At 46.9% G+C, this 27,098-nt stretch overlaps 1 protein-coding gene across 11 annotated transcripts in view; it reads right to left on the bottom strand.

Annotated features, from left to right (window-relative positions):
* PPFIBP2 (PPFIA binding protein 2) overlaps positions 1-27,098 on the bottom strand; it is a 153,201-nt gene that overhangs the window by 81,884 nt on the left and 44,219 nt on the right. For 6 of the 11 annotated variants that reach the window (XM_059408926.1, XM_059408943.1, XM_059408969.1 and 3 more), the window contains exon 3: positions 18,275-18,480. The exons of 3 other annotated variants lie outside the window; for them this stretch is intronic. In XM_059408926.1, coding sequence (XP_059264909.1) covers positions 18,275-18,480 — 206 coding nt within the window. Of the gene's footprint in view, positions 1-4,755; positions 4,928-18,274; positions 18,481-27,098 lie in introns of those variants that run through there. 2 more of the 11 variants (XM_059409005.1, XM_059409013.1) reach the window with 2 other exon arrangements.

Raw genomic sequence — 27,098 nt, forward strand, 5'->3', positions numbered from 1 at the left:
ACTGGAGAGGGAAGAATGCAGGGAGGAGTCCGGGATCCCCAAGCCTGGCTGCCAGCCTGCTACCAACCGGCTGCATTGTTCTGCCCTGTCCACAAGCTATTTAGCAAATGGCTCTGCTATGATGTCACCTTGTTAAACCCTGCTGGGAAAGAGGCCTGGGGGCCTCTCCAAGAGGCTGACAGACAGGAGTCACAGGTGCCAGAGGTCAGAGATGGTGGAATTCTAGCTCCTCAATTATACTGAGGGACAGGATGCTTGGGCATGTTGGGTACATTGGCTAAAGACAGGAGGTACCTGGAGGAAACTGGAAACTGCTAGAACCCTTGAGTAGGCATACCTGCTATCCTCCTCGTGGTCTTGGAAAACCTCTCCACCCAGAAGCATGATGGGGCAAAGGATGCCAGTGATGATCCTGATCATCACTGCCATAACAAATGCTTACAATGCATTTTCTAAGCACTTTACATATATCAAATTATTCATCCATATTTTACTATCAAGGAGACTTACTCCCAGGGGTTAAATCAATCATCCATGGTCACACGGAGCAGAGACATGAGCCTAAGGAGCTTGATCCAGGATCCGTGCCGTCACCCAGTAGGAATGGCTTTCAGAGGCCACTGCCTGTGTCTCCCCCTTGCACAGCAGTCCAACCTGAGTGCGAGGCAAGTCAAGGTCTGGAGCTAGGATGCCTGCGCGCCTCTTTGTCCTCACAGCTCTGCTGGCCCAGGCTACTGGGTCAACCATTTGAGTACCAGAGGACACAAAATAAAAGTCTCACATTTGCAGCTTGAGTTTATTCCACACTCTACCTCAGAACCCAAGTTCACTGTATAGGGGATCCACAGTAATTCCTTTTTCTTTGTGACTGTGTCCTGGAAGTTGGCTTAAACACTGAATGTGCCAGCAGCCAGCAAGAGTGTGAAGATGCTGATGGTGGTGGGATTTCTGTCCCTGGGAAAATAAGCCCAGCTCAGAGGGCAGTGGGTGGGTCCCACGGATCCTGCCTGAGGCTATTTTTAGAGACTTTCATGACCATCGTGGGTTGGATCCAGTGATCTCAAAGCAGGGCAGGTGTGAGTCAGTAAGGAACCAGACAACTGAACGGCAAAGGCCTTCTGGATGCTTGCAGCAGATTACCCTGTCCCTGGATTCAGTTCTGGTCAGCCTTCACTCAGTAGCCACAACCAAGTTGGCCAGAGCCAGAGGCTGCTGGGGCCTCTGGCTACTCCCCGGGAGCCAGGTCACAGCTGCCTCTTTCAGATCTTCAGTTTGAGACCTTGACGGGGCATGCAGCAAGTGGGGGACAGCCAGAGGAAAGAATGGCATAGCACATGCCACTGGAGAGAACCCAATTGGTTCTCCCTTTGGTTCCCACCTCCCTCACAACGGTCAGTAGCAGTTCATAGGTACAGCGATTCTTTGCATAGGCATGTTCCTATGCAAAGCATTCTACAGATGTTAGCTAACTTGATTCACACAACACCTGTATGCAGCAGGTACTATACCGTCCTCATTTTAGAGATGAAGAAATCCAGGGCTGATCACGTAGCTAGTAAGTGTGACAAAGCCAAGATTCCAGTGCAGGCCTTACTTCAAACCGCATGTTCTTAATTACAATAGTACACAGTATCCCATCCCCCAAAGGCCACAGAACAATGTTCCCTTTTTCTGAGCCAATGCTTTCCCTGCTACTTGGTGCCTCCTTGCCCACAGGCATCTCCCCCGTTGTCCCCAAATTCAAAGACTTGGCCTTGCTCTGAGACCCTGCCCTCCCAGGCTGGTCTTAAGTGCAAGGGCTTCTAGCCTGTACGCCAGATCACCCCTCATCCATCTCTTCTAGAGTCTCCCCTTCTGCATGGAAAAATGAAGGCGATAGTGTTTGCACCTTCAAAACCGGGCCTAGAGAAACCCGCTCTCCAAGCCACTTCGGCTGGAGGACGAGCGGGAGAAGGGAGGTATGAGCCCCGCAGACAGGAGGCACTGAAGACCCGCAGCCAAGGAGCCCATGGCAGGGATGGGGCCAGCAGAGGACTGCAGCCAAACGAGAGCCTTGATGGAGTCAGATGAAGTGGGTGTCAACAAGGAGAAGGAAGACATTGGACATAAGCTTAGGAATGCAGGGAGCTCACGCCGGAGCTCGGAGTCGGTATAAAGGATGGGCTTCAAACGGTAAGTTGAGGGCGCCTGGGTGGCGCAGTTGGTTAAGCAACTGTCTTCAGCTCAGGTGAAGCGACTGTCTTCAGCTCAGGTCATGATCCCGGAGTCCCGGGATTGAGTTCCGCATTGGGCTCCCAGCTCCGCCGGGAGTCTGCTTCTCCCTCTGACTTACCCTCTCATGCTCTTACTTGCTCTCTCCCAAGTAAATAAATAAAATATTTTTTTTTTAAAAGGTAAGTTGAGGCTGGGTTGCAAAAACTCTCAAAGGTCAAGCAGGCAGCTGATCTTGGGCTTTCATTCCCAGACTACAGGCAAGTCCTGCGGTCTTAGGACCAGGGTCACAGGATAAAGGGATTTTTTTAAAGAGGATTTAAAAAAGAAGAATCTGGCAGTAGTGTTTTAGGTACAGATACTCTGATTATTCTTCCTGGGTCATACCCAACACTTTGTGCTTTGTTTCTAATGATCATTAACATTCTAAAAGTAGAAGAAAACTATCTTTTTTGCTAGGAGTCATCCCAGCGGTTTCTGAGGTCTCCTTGCTTCAAGCGTCCCTCATCCAACTTGCATTGTGCACAGGAGCCAACGTGGCCAGCCTGGGTCTCAGGACAAGCTGCCCGCCTACATCGCAGCATGTGTGGAATCAGTTCCTCTACAGACAGAACTTGGGAAAGAGGTGTGGAGTTCAAGCCAGTGGGACGTGGCACCGATAGCCCCACATGCATCACAGCTGGAAGACCTCCTGATTTAAAAGCTTCATTTGGAGCTAGGAAAACAGACTCAGTGATGGGAAGTGCACTTCTCACCTATTTTCCCCCAGATTCTCCTGTGAAGGTTTTCGGATGCTTGAGACAATGGACACAAGCCTTTGCCAAAATGTCTGGTCCCCTCAATGCGCTCTCTGCTGGCCACAATGCCCCCATGCCAAAGCTGGGCAGGGGCTGAGCACAGACAGGATTTCGGCTGGGTTCTAAACCAATAGTTTTCTACATATTTGGCAAAAGAGGGGAGGAAGGAGAACTGGACTGGGAGACAGAAAGCAGGGTCCAAGGCCAGGCTGCACCACGAGGAGTTCTAACAATAACAAGCATGAGGTCCTCAGCCTCTCCCGGGCTTTGTTAAATGGAGGGTTAAATGCACTCGCCAGCGGCTCCCGACGAGTCCCCAAAGCTCTAGTTTTGTTCAGCTGCCTTACTTTCATCACACGCTTGCCATATACCACATCACAGCGAGAGTAATTTTCTTAAAATACAAACTGGATCCCCCCATGTGTGCCAGGTCACTCCCAGTCCACAAGTTCCCTGTCACACAAAGCACGTCCCCCACAAGCTTGATCCTCCGCTGCCCTGAGTGACTGGGCATCGGCCAGCTCCCCTGTCACGGAGTTTACCCACTCCGGCTTTCTCTCAGTCTTGAAGCTTGCCCAACTCCCTCCTGCTTTAGGAACCTTTATACACTCTGGCCTCTTTGCCTGGAATGTTCTTCCCCCCACTTTCCACCTGACTCGCTCCTACTCTTCAGGTCTCGGTGAAGCATTCCTTGCTCGGAGGGCTCCCTGATCGCTCCTCCTCACTCGTTCCTCCTCCTCGATGGTGCCTAGTAACAGCTCCCTCTCCTCTCTGCACTTGATTTGTAGCTTCAGCTTTATCTGCTGGGACGGTAACCTCAGCCTGCCACATCGGACAGCGGCTCCCCAAGAGCAGAGACGAATTCCACTTTGCTCGCCCAGTACCCCCGTCTCTATAAATATTTGCTCAATGCGTGCCGCAGAGCGTGCACACAAAAGCCAGCATCCCCTCGTCTGGGGGTGGCGATCGGGGGCCTTCAGAGCTGGACACATCCTGTCCCTCCCCGGTTACAACGTCCAATCTCTTATCTGTCAGCTGTTTTGCCCTTCCTGCTGCTGAGAAACACTCAGCCTCCGTGTGAAAATAAAATGGACAACCATCTTGACTGGTTTAAAGATGATTGCGAAGGAGGAAAGAGCCCAAGTTCGGCGAGTACGGATGCTACTCCAGCCCCAACATTCATTCATTCATTCGTTCGTGGCTCACACCACACGCTTGAGCTCATCCCCTAAAGAAAGGGCATAAACAACTTGCAACCCAAACCCCTGGCTTCAGAGCGGTCAGAAGAGAACTCCCCAAGAGCCTTCCTCCGGAAACACAGAAGCTGTCCTGGCTGACAGCAGCTAACACTCGGCCTCAGATAATATCAGAGCAGAGACTGAGGTCTGAATCTGAAAGGCAGCAGCTTACTCTCTGCGTCCTCAGACCCAAAGGCAGTGGGACACTTTTCTCTGGTCACAGCGTTTGGAGCCTCTAACTGTTTAAGCGCCCGAGTTAAACTAACGAACTTTCTTCACCCCTCCGTGCCTTTCTGCACAGAGGCTCATTCACCAGAATGTCAGTGGAGAAACAAAGACAGCTGACTGTTTTCTCCCCTAGTGCCTATAATTAGATTCTCATGGAGAACTTGGCCACCACAGGGCTTTGCTGGACAAATACTACCCCTGCCCTCCCACCCCCCAGCATCTCTCTAGCCCTTCCTTATCTCCAGGGAGACCCACTCACTCCAAAGGAGCCAGTCACTTACCCTCTTCAGCCACGCAAAATGCTTGTAAACATCAATGTCCCCATCCATGCTGGGCACCCATGTCAGCAGTGAGATTCCTTGGTGGAAAAAGCCCTTTTTTCTGGCTAGAGACCAAATTCTCTCCTCTTCCTTGCTTCTGCCCCCTCCCCCTCGGGACGTCAAGCTGTGTTCAAGTTTCCCCACTTCCCTGGCCCATGTCCTTCAGCCTTTCCCTAAACAGTTTCACATACACAACGGCTCAGACCAGACCGTGCTGCTCCAGTGTCCTCCCCCTCCGCCCCCAGACACACGCAGGCACCAGCTCTGGGATTCAGAGCCTGAGCAGCAATCAAACCTCGAAAAAAGGTAGGGGAAAAAGACAGACTTGGACAGGAGTTGTAAACACACACACACACACACACGCACACACACACACACACAGGAACATTTTTTTTTGGTGATAATACCAGAGCCTGCCAGAGGGAAACAGTCCTGAAGAAAATTCCTCGTCTGGCTTCCCCTTTCTGCAGTGGCTGGAACTCATTACCAAGAGACCCCGATTTCCTGTCTCTGCTCCACTCTGCATTTACCCACAGGCTCCCAGCTGCTCTCGGTTTATTTGGGACTGGGGAGAAGACTAAAAATAAGTGCTGCTCTTGGAGGAGCTGCTGGTTCCCACACACAGCCTGACCCCCACCCCGAAGCCCACGCCTACCCCTTTTCCAGGCGGGTGTCGGCTTGGGCCCTGAGGAAAGCCATTTTTTCCCAAAAAAGAACACATTCAGAACCAGCTCCGGTCTGGGTGGCTGGCCCACTGTCTTTGGCGCTGGTGGCTCTGTCTGCCAGGGGCGAACTGCTACTCCCCAGGAGACATTTGGCACTGAGGGAGTTTGGCCTGGGGGTTCTGTTCGCCCCCATACAGCCAGGCCTTCCTGGGGCACATTTAGCACCAGGATGGGTACAGCTCCCACTGAGCCCGAGGCGGGCCTTGCTGGCTATCTCCCACTCCAGCTTAGCTGCCTCAGAAGCCAGGGAAGGGGGAAGGAGAGGCCCCCTCCAGTGGGTGCCCATGAGATGTAGGGAGAGTCTGGGAGGAGCCCTAGAAAGGCAGGGGCTGGTGGAGATGGGGAATTGTGTCTGCTTTCCTGGGCTGGCCTTCCAGGGTGGTCTCCCCATCCCTGCCTGCCCCTCCTCCCCCACATGGCTGCCCTTCACCTCCACTCACCCCCCACTCCTCTGAGAGCTTCCCTAAACACAGCTTTTCTCCCTCGCCTGGCCCTTAACGTGCGGCCTTTGGCTAGAGTGATTATGAAAGCGATCCTTGATGCGGGTACGGCGGGAACTGTGGTTACACACAAGACCTCTGGGCTCTGCTGCCGTCAATGACTTGCAGATGTACATCTTGTGATGGTGGGGGCCTTCCTGGTGCCCTTAGGGGGTCCCCAGAGTGGGGGTGTTCCTGAAATGCTAGCCTGAAGAGAAGGCTCTACTGGGTGTCGCTATGCCCCTTAGCACGGCCTCGAAATCCAGCACGGCCCAGAATTGGGCCTGGCAGCCTAGTCACCAGCAGGCTGGCCCATCCACAGAGATGAGAGGCGGCAGCCGGGGAGCTCTGGCCAGCAGCTGGCATGAGGGGAGGAGTAAATTCCTGGAGGCACACCCAGATCAGAGGCTGGAAAGGAAAAGCAGGCTCTGCTGTCCGTGCGCTGAGCTCTAGGCCCTTCTCGCCTCTGGCCCAGTTCAGTCAAGGCCTGGGCCCCACCTGGTTGAAGTTCCCTGACCAGAACTAGGGTAGGATATGTTGGGGAAAACAGGTCTGTAAGGTTGCAGGGGTAGGTAAAGCTTCGTTTTTGTTTTTTTTCCTGTCTGAACGTCTGGGAAAGCCTAAGGAAGAATTCATCAACATGCATTTGCCCAGCGTCCAAGGCAAATGAAACCGACTTCTTGCCCTGAGCAAATAAAGAATCATCACATGGTATGTGGTAAAGGTGTTTCTGGGGCCCTAGGGAAGAAGAGGCCTCTAGAGTGGGTTTGGGGGCTGGTTGGGGAGACGCAGGGCACAATTCCAGCCCCTGCTCCCTGTGGTCATGGCTCGGTGCTTTTTAGTAGGTTCTGGTGTGAGGAGGAGGGAAAGGACAAGGCAGGAGTGTGGTGGCCTCTCTCAACCTTGCCAGCTCCCACCTGCCTGTGGGGTTGGCTCCAGTGGCAGCCCCTTCCCAGCAGCCACACCCCCCTGCACTTCACTACCTGTCCTGTTGTACTGAACCACCATGGACCGCTGACAGGTCTGTGCACTGCACCAGACTGGAGAACATGTATGTGTTCAGTTCCAACTGAAACATTCTTTGAGTGAAAGAGTGAGGCTCACATGGTAAGACTTGCAAGGCAAGCCTAAAATTCAACTGGGAGAACATGGGTCCTAAAGGTGTGTTTCCCTAGGGTAATGATGCTCCACTGAGAGGAAAAGATGGAACTGATGTTCATCTCTCTCTTTTTTTTTTTTTTTTAAAGATTTTATTTATTTTTTTGACAAAGAGAGATCATAAGTAGGCAGAAAGGTAGGCAGAGAGGGGGGGGGGGAAGCAGGCTCCCCACCAAGCAGAGAGCCCGATGCAGGGCTTGATCCCAGGACCCCTGGATCAAGACCTGAACCAAAGGCAGCAGCTTAACCCACTGAGCCACCCAGGCACTCCTGATGTTCATCTCTTAACTCACCTCACATGTGACCAATGTGAGGCCGGAGGGTGGAGAAAGGGAAAGAGGAGGGAGGAATCCAGACAAGCAGCAGCTAAATTCTTGACATATTTTTATGGTATCCTCAAGTAGCAATTTCTACCTCAGCCTTTTAAAAAAGGGGGTTGTAATTCAACTAAAAAATTCACAGAATAACACTCCAAAAGACCTAGGAGCAGAATACTATTTGGATGTATAAATCACTATTTCTCTGAAAACAACGTTTCCAGATTATCAAAATGATCCGTGACTCCCAAAGAATTACAAGCCTGGGTTTTATCTGGCCTATGCTGTATTAATCTGCAAGGTTTAACCTTCCCTTAAAGGAAAGTGGGGGATGGGCCTCCTATCTAGTACACTGCCTTGGACCCACTGCTAAGGTGCGTTCTCAGGAACTACAGGGGGTACACAAATAGGAGTTATTAGGGTGACCCCAAAAGCCCTTGGGGCCTTCCCAAAAGCAAAGCACTCCCCAGCAACCACACTCAGCTCAGCACCATCTGGAACATGAGGTAGCCAGCTGAGGGCAAAGGGCATGACACCGAGTGCCTGAGCATCTGGGGCCTAAAAACACAGTGAAGAGGGCAGAGTAGTCAGGTTTGGACTGGGAAACACAGGTAGCTTGTCCCCCTCCTCATCCCAGGGCTTAGCAGGGAGCCCCAGGAGAGTCACCTTTGTGGCTGGAGTTTCACATACGTGTGAGGACTGAGGACGGCTTCCTAAGGTTCTACACCCCCACCAGGAGTCAGCAGCATCTAACTGGGTAGAACTCTGGACTGAGAGGGGGGTCTCATGGGTCACGTGCCATTGTGACCGGACACCTGCACCCTGAGCTCTAGCTTAGCCCTGAGCCTTGGGCTCTGGGCCATGGTGACAGGTGTCAAGATAGCCCTGGAATACCAGATACAGGTTTGTATCCTTCAACAGGTGTGGTGCACGGTGGATCTGCCACTGGGGAGTGGGGAGAGCGGAGGACAGGGAGGGGCCCAGCCCAAGGACACTGATCCTTTGGGCTCACGGTAAGCAGCATCCTGGCCAAAGGAGCCCAAGTCCCCATGGGGCACAAGCATGGGAACCCACCACCACAAGGAGCTGGGACAAGGATCAGCAGGAATCAGCAGACTTTTCCCATAAAGGGCCAGATGGCAAATGTTTTAGGCTTTGTAGCCCATATGGTCTCATTTACACTCAACTCTGCCATTTGGAAATGCAAAAGCAGCCACAGCTAACATATAAACCAAAGAGTGTGGCTATGTTAACACCTTATTTGTGGACACTGAAATTAGAATTTTAGACCATTTTCACATAAAATATGCTCATAATTCCTCAATCACTGAAAAACATAAAAATCATCCTTACCTCATTGGGCATAAGAAATAAACAGTGAGCCAAACACATGCCATAGGCTGCTGACCCCTGGCTAGGGCAATACTTCCCCATTTAAAACAAATCACCTGAGTTGAGAGTGTTCTTGTAAAAATGCAGATTCTGACCCTGAAGGTTGAGAATGGGACCTGAAACTGCATTGCTAACAAGCTCCCCGGTGATGCTTATATCTGAAGATCTTGTATTTGTATAGTCAAAGATTAGGAAACCATGTTTAGAAGTTTCTTAAAGTACAGGGTATTGAAGTTTGCCTGGAAGTTCGAATCCTTCGGAGCTCTCCTCCCTCCCTCCCTTTCTCCCTCCCTCCCAGAGGTGCCTGAAAGGGCAGAAGGGTCCTGGTGGATGCAGGGTGGGTGGGTGTCTACATGCTCAGACCCCATGTTATGCTAACCTGGCAACATCAGCCACCATGTCCCCTGGACCTGAAGCAGGAAATTTAGTGGGGAAGGGTTTATTTGCTCATTTACCAGTGTTTGCACATTCTTGGTCATTTATAAACATTGGTTCTTAGGGACTGAAATCATATCCTCAAGTCAGGTCTGAAAGGAGCCAGACCTCTAGAATTTAGGAGGGTACAGTTTAATGGCGGGGGTGGGGGTGGGAGAGGCGGCATGTGCAAACATCCAGGAAAGTGAAAACTGCAGAGTTTATAGTAGCTGCAGGGTCCCCATTCCGAGCTGCTATGCCAGGAAAAATGTATTAAAAAAAATCTAAGGTGCAGGTTTCCTCTAGGGCAGGGCCTGGCAGCTGATGGCCAGGAAATGCCTCCTGGAATGGAAGGAGTCATCCTAATAGAGCCCCAGCAAAAGTCACTGGAACGAAGGGGTTTGGAGAGGTCTTCTTTGCCTTGACAATGAAGACCAGGTCGCTGCTCCCAGCAGCAGCCCTCAGCCCTCCCATTTCCTCTCCAGCACAAACAATAGTGACCTCTCAGGCCTGCCCTTTCTCCAGTGGGTTCCGAGGAAAATGGGAAAGAACTCTCCCAACTGAGCCAGGTACGCTGCCCAGCAGCTTCATTAAGCTCCCCTAAGAGGGGAGCTTAGGTCATCTTTCTAACTGAAACAAACAAAGCTATTTTTTCTTACATAAAGCCTGCACCTTCTTCCTTGGGCTTTAGACTTTCTAGCATTTATCCCTGACTGCCACCTAGCGGTTTCATCCAGTACTGCACAGGAACAAAGAACCGGACTAGCACCCCAGCCCTGCTCAGGTGAAGTCTCGAGGAGTCCCTGGGGAGCAAAGCACAAGTGGGGGGAAAAAAGAAGAAGAGGAAGAAAAGTGGAGGATGGTGCCCATACCTAGGACTTTCAGCTCTCACTCAAGGGAAAGGCAAGAAATTCACACTGAATTGGCTCACATAAGCTCTATTTTTTCTCCCCTTACAATGTAAGCACCAAATTTCCCCTTCTCTCAAAATCCATAGGAAGGGATATGTGTGCGGCTTAATCCATTAATCGTCTGCATCTGGTTCAAGTCATGATCCCAGGGTCTGGGATCGAGTCCCCCACTGGTTCCCTGCTCAGCAGGAGTCTTACTCTCCCTCTGACTGCCACTAACTTTTCAAAATGAGTACGTCCAACATGCATATACCCTGATCCATCTTTTGTTCAAGGCCCCAAGTGGGGAACAAAGATACAGAGAGAAATCACACATGGCAGAAGAGAAACAAGCTCACAGTTCATAACTCATAGAACAGCTTTTTCTCCCTACCTTTTCTTGAAACTCCTCTGACTGTTCAATATGGTAAACAGATTTGCTTCTTTGGCCAGAATGAAAGATTGCAAACTGAATCTGGAAGGACTGGCAGGGGCCTCTGTTTGAGGAGCTGGGAGCTGAGGAACCAGCCATCTGTGACAAGGTACTGGAGCAATGAGGGGGTGGCCCTCCTGGGCCTGGGCCACTTTCTTTCGTGATGGACTAGTGAAGAAGGGAACCGCAGGCTCCTGAAGCTACAGCAGGTGGTCAGAGGTGAGTACACAGGCTACAGAGGATGTCGCTCCCCACCCCATTTCAGCGGTCCTGAGAGGTCAGCCTCCGCCAAGCTCAGACCACGGGGCAGCTGCCCAGAGAGGCTCCCTAACCTGTTTCTACTCTGGAAACCCAAAGGCCTTGGCTGGGGGAAGGCAATGGCTGGTGCTGACCACGAAGACAGGACCAGAATGCCCGGCCAGATCTTGTCAAAGCAGTGGTCACTTCCAGTAGGGAGATGGGGTCCCCGAGGAGGGAAGAGGCCCATCCAAAGTTACATGCAAGCAGCAGGCCACAGGTCTCTTAACTCATCCCTACCTCCCATTCTGCCTCAGCGTGCTTCGGTGCTGCCTAAGCACCCTATCCAGGACACCTGCACTCTTGTGGAGGAAAGTCAGGGCTCCTGCTCAGAGGCCAAGCCACTCCGGAAACCCGGCTTGCAGAGAGGGGCCTGGCATATGGTCCTGCTGTGGGTTTCCTGCCCACCTCTTCCCCTCACCCCAGAGCCTGGGTTACCCTGACTTGCCCTCACTCTGCTGCTGCTGGGTTTGCCAGCCTTTCCTTGGACTTCATCTTGAGACCCTGAAGCCTTAGGTCTTTATGCAGGATTCCCCTGACCCACACCAAAGCCACTGAACAGCCATCTAGACCTAGCATTTTGTAGGAGGAGAGGAGGCATCTATACTGAAAGGTTACAGAAGCCCCTGAGTTGCTCCATCTGGAAACACTGCTGGCTCTGATCGCTCTTGCATATCACCCAGCAACCCAGATATTACCAGCCTGCTGCTACCTGGCTGTACCCAGCCCTACTGAGCCCACTGGAAGCTGGAACACTAGTCTGTCTCTGAGCTCTACTCCCAGCCCAGCCCTGGTTCTCCAACCAGCCTCCATCCAGCCAAGCAAGCAGGCGTGGAGGAACATGACACCCCTTCCGCGCTCTGGAAAAGCCCCACTCAAGGTCCAGCCGGATTCTGGGATGTGGCCAGAATGGACCAGCATCTCCCTGCTTGTGCTGTATGTCTGGGTCATGGATGAGCATCCCTAGCCTCTCTGGCCTTCAGGACCATCTGGTGGGACTGAGGGGCTCTTGACCAGAAATGGCTATGCTCTCCTTGAGGGCATTGTCTGCACTCCGCCACAGGCTGTGGAGGTGGCAGCAGGGACGTGAGCTCAGCTCAGTGCCCACCACAGCAGAGAGGCCTCGGCCCCGCAGCCAGGGCCTCAGCCTCACCCTGGGCCTCAGCCTCACTCTCTCTAGTACTGACCCTGAGCGGGGTCCGGTCTACCCAAAGTGCAGGATGACTCTTTCCTCTCCTGACCTCACACAGGAGAGCCTTATAGAAGCTTCTCTGCCGGTCAGGCCGCATGGCTCACCCTGGACCCCGGGACGCTTTCCCTACAGAAGAACCTTATCAGAAGCTCCCAACCACTCTATCAATTCCCTGTGACAAGCCAGACAGATACCACTTCCATGACAAGGGAATCTGGGCACTTGGTTCCTTTCCTCATTGAAGCCCAGAGGGGGTCCCCAGCCTAGAGAACCCCCCCCACACACCCTTCTGGAACTGGAGCTCACTTTTCCTCATCCTACTGCCTGCCAAAGAAGGGAAGACCCTATTTTAGGCCCCAAATTTCTGGAGATTTACTCACAACCCAGCACCACTGAATCCTGGGCAGTCTGCTGCACTGGGTCTTTAGGAGTCTGGCCTGTTGCTAACTATCCCCAGGCAGAGTCTTCGCTGGTGCCCCTTGTCATCTGTCCAGCCTGCCAGCCCCTGGCAGAAGGAAAGACAGCCCCACTGTAGGGAGACAAGCTGTCTGGGATGCACTAGGACCGGGAGCTCCTCCTCCACCTGAGACAAAGGCAGGGCCCAGACTCATCTGTTGTTTGTTCCTATGAAAACACCAACCATTCCCCAAGAGCCACCTCTGCCTCCACAGCACCCGTTCTCCTCATGTACCCTGGATGCTGACATCAGTGTCTGAGGGCCCATAGCACGAAGACAGCATCTTCTACCCCACGCACCCCAGGGCAGCTAATCCACAGCAGGGTCTTTAATTTCTACTTCTTTTGCACCTGACAGCTGTTTGTAGGCCTGGAGGACTTGACTTGAAAATCAGGAGGCAGCCAATTAGATCCTCTCCTTCAGGAATATAAGTCACACACACACACACACACACACACACACACACACACACACGGAATAAACACTGGAGAGAAAACATAAAAAGAATTTGTCAACAAGAAGACAAATCAAGTCTAAAGGCCATGTGGCAGTTGCTCTGGGCTGTGTTCCCAGGAGCCATTCATGCCCCCTCCCTCCTGTCATGACTCCTTTTGGACAAAGTGCCAATACCTGTTTCTCAGCCTCCCTTGCAGCTACGGTTTGCACAAGTGAACAAATCTGGACCTGAGGTACATACTAGAAGTCGGCTGCAGGGCTTCAGAGAAAAAGAGTTCCCTTTCTAATTGGAAAAAAAAACACAGGACAAGACATGCCCTACTTCTGGACATGCTGCCTAGGGCTGCAGTCACCATCTTGCAGTTGTTAAGCGATACCCCTGAGGAAATACCAACCCCCAAGGATGATATGGCAGAATGATGGGAAGAGCGATCCCATGATGACCTTGAGGTCATCCCAGAGCCACTGATCTGACCCTGGGACCGCCTACCTCCTCGGTATCTTGTTAGTGACAAATAAACCTTTTTACAGGCTATGCCTCTTCCCTGGAGAAAAAACACCAACTGACAGAAAGATCACGAGGCAGAGCTGGACCACACCAGGCCAACAGAGGACAAGCAGTAACTGGGTGGTGGGGGGTGGGGGTGGATATGGCAAAGCCAACTGACCAAAGAGGAGTAGAGCACAAACATTCAAGGGATGCACAGATATGAACCCTGCCCGCCTGATCCTTCCAGCTGCCTTATTAGTTTCTATTCTAAGACATGCATTTAAAAAAAAATAATTTAAGTGAGTCTCTGAGGTAAAAAGCAGTGTGTCTCAAACTTTAATGACAATATGAATCACTGCGAGATGGTTCAGTGGGTAAAGGGACAGGGGGGTGGCAGCTCCCATATTGTGCCCTTTTCTAAAGACACTAAGCAGCAAGCAAACTACCAGCGGCTGGCAAAGTTGCTGGTCCACAGACCACAATTTCAAGTCTTCTAGAAGGACCAATCTAAAACCAATTAAAAAGTACTGGTGGATCTGTTCACTACTTTGGATTCCATTTCCATATAGGTCTGACCTACTATGGAATGTGTATGCCCCCAGATTATAAACTAGGGCTGCAAGATCCAATATACAGATAGGCTGTCTCTGTCCAGATTCAAAACTTCACATCCTATCCTGGTATCCTGGAATGTTTATATGAACTTTTGACCCACCCTAAAAGTACACCATTCATAGGTTGCTGATGGCCATAATTACTCTAAAAGACACTGAATGCAATAACATTCAGGAAACTTTCTCCAAAGGCAGGCATTTCCCCCAACCACCATACAGAACCTCAAAAGAGATCTACAAATCTTAATATAAGTAGTTTTCTGTAACACATTTTGTAAAACTAACAACAAGGATGACAGCCTTTGGATCAAAAATATTTAAGAATCTTTTTAGTAAGTTATAGAAATTAGGTTCCTATTTCACACCACACACTAAGAAATGTTGCAGGTGAATTCAAGTTAACCCTAAGATATAAATCAAACCATAATCTTACTGGAGAAGATAAAGGTGAATATCATTTGATCTGAGGTTTAAAAAAAAAAAAAAAAGGCACTTCTAGGGATAAAAGGAAAACAAGAAACTCACACAGGAAAGACAGTTAATTACGATCCTTTTAAAGCACCAGAAACAGCATTTTGAAAACAAAGTGAAGAAAATGCCACGAACAATGCAAAGGGCTTTAAAAAGGTCAGTATATACGAAAAGCACTAAAATTCTAACAGGAAGGGGAGAGAAGAGCATAGAATATGAACAGGGTGTGGTAGGGACACCCAAGGTGATTTCTTGAGTGTGTGGGAAGGAAGTATTAGTGTTATTTTTTTAACCTGGCCCTTAAAAAAAATCTCTATGTGGGGCTATGTTTTATAATTTACATATATTAGGACAACACTGTATTTATAAATATGAATGAATGGAAATGAATTTTTTTCCCAGATGGGGTAGAGATCAAAACTTTGGAGACCATACAGAAGAATACTAATTAAAAAAAAAAAAAATGTTTAGCTTCCCACTAGGCAAAGAAATGCAAAAGTGGTAAAAAGACATTTTCTCCTAAGAAATTAGTAAAACTGTTTTTTGGTTTTTTTTTTTTTTTAAATCTTAGTGATTGTTGTTGATCAGGATGGACCTCAAACTCTGCCAGTGAAAATATAAATGAGTAAAATCTTCCTGAAAAGTGGTTTGGAAAAAATGTGTCAAAGGCTTAAAGATATTAATATCCTTGGGTTACAGTTGCCAGACTTAGCAAACTGCATGGGACAAACTTACTAAGATTTATCCATCACTTACCTATAATTCTAGTTTAACGGGGTATTCTGTATTTTGTCTGTTAACTCTACTTTAATTCCACCTTTAAGACTCTATCTTACGGAAATATCTAGAGAAAAAGACAAATATTTCTGGGCATTCTCTGCAGCAAAGCTATATAGTGGTTAAAGAGGAAGAAGAACCTAAATGTCAGTATTAGAGAAATGGTCGCATAAATTCAGGCATGTCCATGTAAGTATGTCATCATCGTAAACTACACAGTGAAGGGTAAAACCACGAGCTGTTTCCAAACTCTGGGCAGACTGGGCTTTTGCTGGGGAACCCGTTTCAGTGACTCTCTTGGTTCTGTGATGGTAAATGTCCCCAGAAAGCTGAGGGGGGACATTTAAAACCAGATGCCAAACTTCTGCAGCCTGAGGCAAGGATTCATGGAACAGCGGAGGAGGCTGTGGAAGTTTCCAGTGGGCCCCCAGCACATGGTGACAGGCCAGCCCAAGGACAGAGAGAGTCAACAAGTGACGTTAGGAGAATTCTGGCTGATGGATATGGGGAGCAGTGAAATCCAATATCCAACAGTTTGGTCTGAAATTTTTGTTTTCTACACAGGAACATTCCAAATATAAGCTCACAGTCCCTTACCTGCCATTCTGAAATCCCAAAGCTCTGAAGACCAAAAGGTTTTGTTTTGTTTTTTTAAAAGATAATGTTGGTGCCAAACTTATTTGGCAGCCTAACTGGGCCTGATAGATTTATAGTCTTTGTCCCACGTCATGTGGATATTCACACATCTTACTGTAGAAAGGTCAACCCATTCCTGCTCAAGACAGAATATATCCTAGATATAGATGTATGCACTCACCTTTCTGAAGTTTATTATGTTCTGGTTCTAAAATGCATCTGGACCCAGGGTTACAGGTGGAGGAGCTAAGGACCAGCAATTCTCTTTATGTGTCATCAAGTTCCCTTTAAATACTACAGCCGGAGTCAGTCAGGCTAGCAGAAATGGAGGAAGGGATGGGTGTCCACAGTCCATACCCGGGGGACAGTGGGCCTTAGAAAGCTCAGTTGTCCACACAGGTGAGCAAAAGATGATCAGAGTGGACTGGAGAGAGGCCAGGCACAGCCTCGGGGAGCGGGAACTATGGGAACTGCCAGAATTCCTGAGGGAACTCCAGGGAGGCAGAGACCCCTCTGGCCTGGGACGGGAGAGAGAATGAAAGCCAACCACAGACTGGGAAAAGTGGGTGGAGGAGCAAATGCAGACTTCTGTCTGGTCATGGCACAAGTCTGAGAGACCACCAACGACGGTCTTCATCTGGGGGTGACATGAGGGGGTTTTCAAACCTAGATGGCAACAGGCCCACCAGAGACCCATCCTGAAGGCTTCCCCATCCTTCCCTAGGCAACATCCGGCTGTATTCCTTACCACTGCCTTCACAAAGGACTACAAACCTTGTGGCTTCCAACAAGGCAAGCATACAGTCTCATAGTTCTGGAAGTCAGAAGCCCCCAAGGGGTCTTGCTGGGCTCCAGCCAAGGTGCTGGTAGGCCTGCTTCCCTGGCTGGGGGCTCAGGGGAGGGCCACCTTCCTAGCCCCCAGACCCTGGGCTCCTGACTTGCTTCCATCCAGAAAGCCTGACTCCCATGGGTCCCACACCGAAGATTCGCCACCTCCTTCCTAAGGATGCCAGTGACGACACTGGGCCCCCCTGGGCAATCCATGCCCCTTGTTCGCCCTATTTAAACTCTGTTGAGGAGCAACCCTAATTCCATCAGCTACCTTCCCCTTGACGTGTACAGTAACATTCACAGGATCCGGCGATTAGCACACAGACATCTTTGGGAGGCCACCACTCTCCCTCCACAGGGGTGTAGGTATGTTACAGAACACGAGGCAGGCAGGCTGCGTACTGAAAATACTGAGTAACACATGAATGCAGTGAAGAACTCCTCAGCGTTCAGAGGGAGGCTCGGGTAGAAGACTGTATTGACCGAGGACTCCTGAACAGAGAGCCCGCTAGGACATCTGGCATGCAACTTGTCTCATTGCAAATGACTTGGCCTCTGGACAAGGACATCCCAACCTCCTTGGTTTCCAACATCAACCTCTACCTCCCAGTTCAGTGTCCATGCCTGCCTTCCCCCCTCGGTGTGTACCTTCCCGTCTGGAATCAGTCAGCAGGGCTCTGGCTTTGGAAGACTGCATTTTGGCTTCCATCCTCAAACTCAGCTCAGGCAATCCCATTCTCCCTCAAGCTTCCCAGGTTCCTCCCTCCTGCCCTGGAATGGTGGATCTTAGATACCTCCTCAGCGGGCAAGCTCCTCACTTTCCCCCACTCCCGAATATCGAGAGGCTCCTAGAGCTGACCAGCTGGTCTCCCTGGGGGAAGGAGACAGGTCACCAAAGCCATATATTTACAGCTCTGGTTACTCATCTGCCTCCGTCAGAGACTAGCAGATGTGCAGCCTTGACCTAGAGAGCAGGAGGGGGCTCAGGAACCCTGCATCCTGCTCCAGGGACAAAGCGTACCAGGGCAAAGAGGTCTGAAGGGCAGGGGCGGCAATGAAGGGCTGGGTGAGGAGAGCAACTGTTGTAAGAGACAAGGAGCAGGGGGGACAGCTGAGGATAGGGACCCCATCTGGGGATCATAATTTGGCAAGTTGTACTTGTAATCCCACAGGAAAGAACTGTCCTGCTTGCTCTCCTCCAGCCCTGGATGTCCCCCATCCCAGAGAGCGTGACTGGTGCCCACAGGCAGGCTGACCGAGTGGCTTAAGCTGCTGGCCTGCGGGGGAGGCCAAAGACTGGCTGGCCAAAGCCAGATGGGAAGCAAGAAGCACCTGGAAGGTGCACAGATGAGGTAATAGTCCCCAGGCAGTGTGGCCATTCCGAACGCCCTGGCATTATGTGGTTAGTATGTTCCCCAGTGGTTTCCCGAACAGGCCACAGTCCCACTCACCAAGCTCTCTTTTATGTAGGCAGCTGTGGGACCCGGGATCTGGCTCAGGAGGGCTGCTCTCTCCTGGGGTTGCTCCAGCATCTCCAGGGCCAGTTTCAAGTCCTCAACGAGATGGAGCACTGGAAAGGGGTTTGTGTGGGAGACCGGAGAGGCTCGCGCAGGCTCACAGCCACCGTCATTGGTATCTGCTGCACCTGTCTGAGTGCCTGGAACAAGAAAGAGGTGGGAACCTGGTAAGAAGGGTGGATGCCATGGGCAAGGAACTGGCAAAAGGCAAAGAGAGAGGAGATAGGGGACAGAGATGGACAGGAAGCCCAGAAAACCACTTCCGCCTCAGCAGAACCATTCACACAGCAGACTCGGCAGAAATCATCTTTAATCCTGGACTGGGCCTGACAGGAAGAGATGGGACCAAGGGGACAACTTGCCCAGCCAGAGTGATGCATAGAAGCTAAGAGCCCCAGATAACTGGGTGAAAACAGCCAGCCCTCATCAGGAGCCAAAACATCCCTGCTAAAACAATGAGCAGCCTTTCTGCTGCCTTTAGATTCCTTACTTTAAGTTAAGGCTATAGGGCTGTCTGCACGGTCCCCTCCCTGGATGTGCATTCCTCTCCTCTTGTTCCACAGCAGTTCCTCACTCTGGACTGGCCCTGTATGGTGTCACAGAGTGACGCAGTGCCACCTCTGGTGAGCACTGGTGAGCTTCTAGCAGACTGGAATTTTTCTAGATCTTCCCACTTGGGGGATCTCTACATCCCCTTATAGACTCCCACTTCACAGCTGTATGAGTGACCATGTAATCCATATCTCATCCCCGCATCATGGGCTGTGAAGCTCTGAGGCCAGGGTCCCTGGCCTAGTGGGCAAACTTCTTGGGGTCCTGACTCCTGCCCCCAACAGCCCAAGATGCTGAAGGGGCATCTGGCTCTGCACGCTTGCTTGGAGGAACAGCTAAGAGAGGGAGACAGCTTGGACTGGGTCAGCTCTAATTTCAACTGTCCCAAACAAGACTTGTTTTTGCCTTTCTGAACCTCACCATTTAAGCAAACAAACAAAAAGTCTTCTTTACATAAACACAGTGGTTTATTTTTCAGACCAAAAACTGGGGTGACACAGTCTGACAAAGGATTTCTGTGATTCTTTCCGCAATAAAACACACTTCAGAAAATACGGGGTCGGTGGTGGAATTTCTAGGGTACTTGGATTGTTTATAAGGCCAGCGGGAATCAGGGCCCTGCTGGAAAATGTGGGAAATAGGGCCACCACAGGCCCAGTTACACGGCAGGCCTGACGTCTACATCTAGGTCCCTCCACCCTTCTAAGAGCCAGCTTCCTAGTTGCCACGGCAGTCCTCGCAAGGAAAAATCCACACAGAAGGAAACAATTACTATCTGATTGCTGGTTTGCTTTCTGAAAGCACAGGATAGAGGGAACTGTGGGTCACAATCCACAAACAAGTCCATGGCTCTGGTGAGCTGGGAAACTGCCCATTACCCACACTCTGGTGTGTGCTCAGCAGTTTCTGGGCCCTGCAAATCCAATGGAGAGTTGACTGGGAAGAGCCACAGCCGGCTTCAGGGAAGAAAATGGACCGAAATAGAGTAAGACCCCCCCATCCCTGCCACCACCCCAGTCTCCAAGGAAATGATGAGTGATCCCTGACCATCCCAGACATGCTCCAACATGCACAGCTTCATTCATGGAGGATCAGTCAGGCCAGTCAGACCAGGGGTAGGTAGGAAGACTGAGATTTTCATTAACCTTATTGCTACGCTGTGGTGTTGGACAAGTCTCTTCCTTTCCCTGGAGCCCTCCCTTGCCCTAAAGCCTTGGGATGCTTCCCCACTGTTCAAGGGGTGTGTGTGAGTGTGTACACATGTGTATCTGTGCCTTTTTTTTTTCTGTGCCTATTTCTGTATGTGATATATGTACACATAAAGTACATAATCCCCCCTTCTTTTGTTTTGCAATTTACATCAACACACAGGCTCACAAAAGGGTCCGGAATGGTGAAACTCCTAGGGCCCAGCATTAGCAAAGGCAAAAATTACCCAGAAGATTCAATTCCATACTCCACACATTCCCTTTGGATGATTAGTTCCTATGGAAAAATTACAACCACAGAGGGAACCAAATCAAAATGGAACTGCCAGATACAACAAAGAAGAAGATATATGCCCTCATACCTGTGAGGATAATGGAGCAAGATAAAAGAGACGATAATATAACACATAACACAAAATATAAAAGAGACAAGGTGTTACGCCCCAAATTACTTCTAGGAAAAGAGCAATTCACCTTATACTCAAACCCTAATAAAGTTTCTCTCTGGGGGCACTCTGTCACTTTATTGAACAACAAGGCACTCTTTGGGGAAAGACGGATTAGCACAAAAGGTTTCAATTTTATATGCATATTGAGTTTTACAAACTACAGATGCCTGGGCCCCACATCGGAGGTTCTAATTGGTCTGAGGTGTGACCTGGAAGAATAAAAAGCTCCCAGATGACTTGTGTGCAACCCAAGCTGAAACCACTGCACCAGCAAATCACCACAATCGATACTGAATTTTGATGTTTAGGGAGTTTACCCGGAATTTTTATTTTAAGGATAAAAACACTAAAGCTTAATATAGATTTAGTAATTATTAGAGGAAATAAGACCCCATAAAATGGAAGCATAGAATTTTACTGGAAGCCTTTTAATTATCACTTTCAAAGGCAAGTAAGTAGGTATGCGGTAATAACTAGGGTTATTTATAGATGCTTTGCTTCTCCTCTATTTGAGCTCATAGTGGGATTAAGCATTTGCCCCTTGAAGTTATTTAAGGCCACATGACTTCCTTTGGCCAATAAATATCAAAGTCTTTAAGAACCAGTATATGATTCCCCATATCTCTTCTCTCTGCTCTGGCCTCTGGTAATGGTGGAGACTGAATCAGCCCACGTCTAAGAGAGAGGATGACAGGGACCAGAGCTCCCAGCAGATCTAGGGGGAACTCAGAAGATGAACAAGAAATAAACTATGCTGTTTCAAGCTAGTGATCTTCCAGGCTGTTATGCTGCAGTAACACACAGTCCTATCTTCCCTTATACAAAGTATGTATGTCATAGGGTCACATATGTGAAAGATAAACTTTTCAAAAATGACTTTTTAGTGGGTTCAAACTTAAGTGACCATCAACTTAATACAGACGCTATAGGTATAAGATGTTGACCACAAATCAAAGACATGCAAAATATAAAGAGAAGGAATCCAAGGACATTAGTAAATAAAGTGAGCAAATTGTTGAGAAAAGAGCAAGAAAATAAAGGAACAGAGAAGAACTACAAAAACAACCACAAAACAAGTAACAAAATGGCAATAAGTTCATACCTAACAATAATTATTTTGCAAATGGACTACATAGGGTGGCAGGATGGATAAAAAACAAGACCCATCTATATGCTGCCTACAGGAGATGCATTTCAGACCTATTTATTGCAGATTGAAATGCAGATTGAAAGTGAAGGGATACAAAGCATTTCTCATGCAAATAGAAGTGAAAAGAAAGCCTTGGTAGCAATACTCACATCAAATCGGAGAAAACAGACTTTAAAACAAAGACTATAACAAGAAAAAAAGGACATCACATACTCATAAGGGAACAATCCAAGAAGAAGATATAACAGTTGTAAATATTTACATGCTCAACATGGGAGCACCCAAATACATAAAGCAGCTAATAACAAACATAAAGGGAGTAACTGAGAGTAATATAATAATAGTAGGGAATTTTAACACCCTACTTACTAATAGTAGGGAATTTTAACACCCTACTTACATGAATGGATAAATCTTCCAAGCAGAAAACTAACAAGGAACAGTGGCTTTGAATGACATCTTGGACCAGATGGAGCTAAAACTGATATATTCAGAACAGTTCATCTGAAAACAGTAGGGTACACAATCTTTTCAAGTGCATATGGAACATCTTCCAGAATAGATCACATAACAAGTCTCAACAAATTTAAAAGCGCTGAAGTAATACCATGCTTCTTTTCCAACCACAATACTAGGAAACTAGAAATCAGCCACAAGAAAAAGTCTGAGAAGAACACAAATACATGAAGTTAAATAAAATGCTACTGAACAATGAATGGGTCAAGGAGGAAATTTAAGAAGATGTGGAGACAAATGAAAATGGAAATATAATAGTCCAAAATCTTTGGGATAAAGCAAAAGCTGTTCAAAGAGGAAAGTTTGTAGCACTACAGGCCTACCTCAAGAAGCAAGAAAAATCTCAAATAAACAACCTACTCTTATACCTAAAGGAGTCAGAAAAAGAACAAACAAAAGCCAAATCCAGTTGAAGACTGGAAATAGTCAGATTAGAGCAGAAATAAACAACACAGAAACTAAAAAAAAAAAAACCACCACCAACAACAACCCAATAGAACAGATCAATGAAACCAGGAACTGGTTCTTAGAAAACATCGATAATATTAATAAACCTTTAGCCAGACTCATCAAAGAGGGAAACAGAGAGAGAAAGGACTCAAATAAACAAAATCAGAAATGAAAAAGGAGAGTTAAACAACCAACACAATAGAAAGACAAAGGGGACAAGAGCATATCATGAAAAATTATATGCCAACAAACTGGAAAGCCTAGAAGAAATGGATAAATTCCTAGGAGCATATAACCTCCAAAAACTGAAACAGGAATAAACAGAAAATTTGAACAGACTGATTACCAGCAATGAAATTGAATCAGTATTAAAAAAAGAATCCTGGGACGCCTGGGTGGCTCAGTTGGTTAAGCGGCTGCCTTCGGCTCAGGCCATGATCTCAGTGTCCTGGGATCGAGTCCCACATTGGGTTCCTTGCTAAGCAGGGAGTCTGCTTCTTCCTCTGCCTCTGCCTGCCACTCTGTCTGCCTGTGCTCACTCGCTCTGACAAATACATAAATAAAATCTTAAAAAAAAAAAAAAAAACCCAAGAACAACAACAACAACAAAACTCCCAACAAACAAAAGTCCAGGACCAGATGATCTCACAGGTAAATTCTACCAAACACTTATAAAGATGAGTTAATACCTAGTCTTCTCAAACTATTAAAAAAAGAAAAAAAAGAAGAGGAAGGAAAGCTTCTAAATTCATTCTATGAGGTCAGCATTAATCCTGATACCAAAACCAGATTAAGACACTACAAAAAAGGGGAACTACAGGCCAGTATCTCTGAAGTACATAGATGCAAAAATCCTCAAAAAATATTAGGAAACAAAATCCAACAATATTTAAAAAAAAAAATCATTCACCACAATCAAGTGGAATTTATTCCTAGGATCCAAGGGTGGTTCAATTTTCACAAATTAACATGATATATGACATCAGTAAGAGAAAGGACAAAAACCATATGATCATCTCAATAATTCAGAAAAAGCATTTCCCTAAGTACAACACCCATTCATGATTAAAAAAAAAAAAAAAAAACCAAAACCCTCAACAAAGTAGGTTTAGAGGGAATATACTTCAACATAATAAAGGCCATACATGAAAAACCCACAGCTAACATCATACCCAATGGTGAAAAACTAAGACCTTTTCCCCTAAGGTCAGGAACAAGACAAGATGTCTACTATCACCACTTTTATTTAACATAGTATTGGAAGTCCTAGCCACAGCAATCAGACAGTTAAAAGAAATCAAAGGAAGTAAAATGAATCCAAATTGTTAAGGAGGAAGTAAAATGGTCCTATTTGCAGATGACATGAAACTATATATAGAAAGCCCTAAAATCTCCATCAAAAACTACCAGAACTGATAAGTGAATTCAGTAACACTGCAGGATACAAAATCAATATACAGAAATCTGTTGCACTTTTATACACTCATAATGAAGCAGCAGAAGAGAAATTAAGAAAACAATCCTATTTACAATTGCACCATAAATAATAAAATTCCTAGGAACAAACTTATCCAAGGAGGTGAAAGACCTGTACTCTGAAAACCATAGCACACTGATGAAAAAGACTGAAGACAACACAAAGAAATGGAAAGACATTGGAAAGACATTCCATGCTCATGGATTAAAAGAATAAATATTGTTAAAATGTCCATTACCCAAAGCAATCTACAGATTTAGTATAATCCTTATAGAAATACCAAGAGCATTTTACACAAAACTGGGATAATCTTAAAATTTGTATGGAAACACAGAAGACCTCAAATAGCCAAAGTGATCTTGAAAAAGAACAAAACTGGAAGTATCATATTCCCAGATTTTGAGTTATACTACAAAGCTGTAGTAATCAAAACAGGATGGTTCTGAAACCAAAATAGACAGACAGACCAATAGGACAGAATAGAGAGCCCAGAAATTAACCTGTGATTATATGGCCAATTAGTCTTTGACAAAGGAGTCAAGAATAAACAATGGGAAAAAGACCATCTTTTCAACAAATGGTGCTAGGAAAACTGGACAGCTACATGTAAAAGAATGAAACTGAACCACTTTCTTACATCATATACAAAAATAAACTTAAAATGGGTTAAAGACCTAAATATGAAAGCCTGAAATCATAAAAATCCTAGAGAACACAGGCAGTAACCTCTTTGATTGGCCATAGCAACAGTTTTCTAGATATGTCTTCTGAGGCACGGAAAACAAAAGCAAAAATAAACTATTGGGACTACATCAAAATAAAAAGCTTCAACAGAATTAAAAGACAGCCTACTGAATCGAAGAAGATATTTGCAAATGACATACCTGATAAAGGGTTAGTATCCACATATATAAAGAACTTACATAACACCAAAAATCCCAAATAATCCAATTAAAAAATGGGCAGAAGACATGAACAGACATTTTTCCAAAGACATCCAGATGGTCAATAGACACATGAAAAGATGTTCAACAGCACTCATAATCAGAGAAATATAAATCAAAATCACAATGAGATGACACATCACACTGGTCAGAATGGCTAAAATGAAAAACACAAAACCCAACAGTGTTGGCAAGGATGTGGAAAGAAAAGAACCTTCGTGCACTATTGGTGGGAATGCAAACGGGTGCAGCTACTGGGGAAACAGTATGGAGGGTCTTTAAAAAAATTAAAAATAGAAATACCACATGACCCAGTAATTCCACTACTGGACATCTACCCTAAGACTGAAAATACTAATTCAAAAAGACACACGCACTGTTATGTTTTTTGCAGAATTATTTGAAATAGCCAAATTATGGAAGAAGCCCAAGTATCCAACAATAGATGAATGGATAAAGAAAACCTGATATAAAATGGAATATTACTCAGCCATAAAAAAAGAATGAAATCCTGTCATTTGCAACAACATAGATATTTCTAGAGTATAATGCTATGTGAAATAAGTCATTCAGAGAAAGACCAATATGATATGATTTCACTCATATGTGGAATTTAAGAAAGAAGAGACAAACCAAAAAAATACTTTTTTTTGTTGAAGATTTTATTTATTTATTTGATTGAGAGAGAGAGAGAGAGAGAGAGTACAAGCAAGGGGAGCAGCTGGCAGAGAGAGAAGCAAGCTCCCAGCTGAGCAGGGAGCCAGATGTGGGACTTGATCCCAGGACCCTGGAATCATCACCTAAGCTGAAGGCAGATGCTTAACTGACTGGGCCACACAGGCACCCCCCAAAAATAGACTCTTAACCATAGAGAAGAAACCAGTTGTTACCAGATGAATGGGATGGGTAAAACAGGTGATGGGGATTAAGAGTACTTATCATCATGAGCGCCAGGTAATGTATGGAAGTGTTGAATCACTATAATGTACACTTGAAATTAACATAACATTGTATATGAACTATACTGGAATTGTACTCAATGATATTTAATCATTTAGATGGGGGCTCTTGGGCATGAAATGAAATATCTGATGACAGTATCATATGTGAATTTTAGAAGTGCTGTATTTAAAACAACTTAAAAATAATGTTTTCTAAGACTTTGCCACTTAAAATCTGGTACACATCAGCAGCACTAGCATTACCTGGGAGCTCAGCAGAAATACAGACTCTTACGTCCTATATTGGCTCTACAAACATGGATCTACATTTTATTAACATCTGCAAATGCTCTGCAACTGCTCTGGAATGCTAAAATTATTCAAAAGGTAGCGTTCATCATGATAGAAATAGCATGTTAGAGAGAAACATAATGCTTGAATAAAATTGTTAAAAATGTGCCACCAAGACAAGAAATTCATAAATATATTATTTTATGTAAGTACTTATAAATACACATGAGTCTAAGCCAATCAATCAATATTAAGAGTACGTATTTGTCTATTTGGGAATGCTTGTCTATTGAGGCATATACAGTAAGTTTTACATGGTTAAAGGGGAAAAGGAAGAAATAGAAACCTTAATGAAAGAATAAGAAAGCATGAGGAAGAAAGACAAAAACTTGAAAAAGAACCAAGTGGAAACCAAAACAAAAAATGCAACACTGTAGTTTCAAGTGAAGTGGACAGATTAAAGAACAGACAAGAGAATTATGGGAGTGGGGGTGTGAGAGAATGTGGAGAATGAAGCAGAGGCAACAAAGACAAAACCGCTATGGACTTCTCACAGTTGAAAACTTGCGTCCTCTAATTTTGAAGACACAGACTGCGTCCCCAAAAGGATACATGTCAAAACACACCCACCCTAGAAACCACACGGTAAAACTCAAGAACACCAAAGATAAAGAGGACACTTAAAAGCAACTAGAGCGGGGTGCCTGGGTGGCTCAGTGGGTTAAGCCTCTGCCTTGAGGCCCAGGTCATGATCTCAGGGTCCTGGGATCAAGCCCCTCA

Source organism: Mustela nigripes, chromosome 1 (assembly GCF_022355385.1).
Source record: "Mustela nigripes isolate SB6536 chromosome 1, MUSNIG.SB6536, whole genome shotgun sequence".
NCBI classification, from domain to species: domain Eukaryota; kingdom Metazoa; phylum Chordata; class Mammalia; order Carnivora; family Mustelidae; genus Mustela; species Mustela nigripes.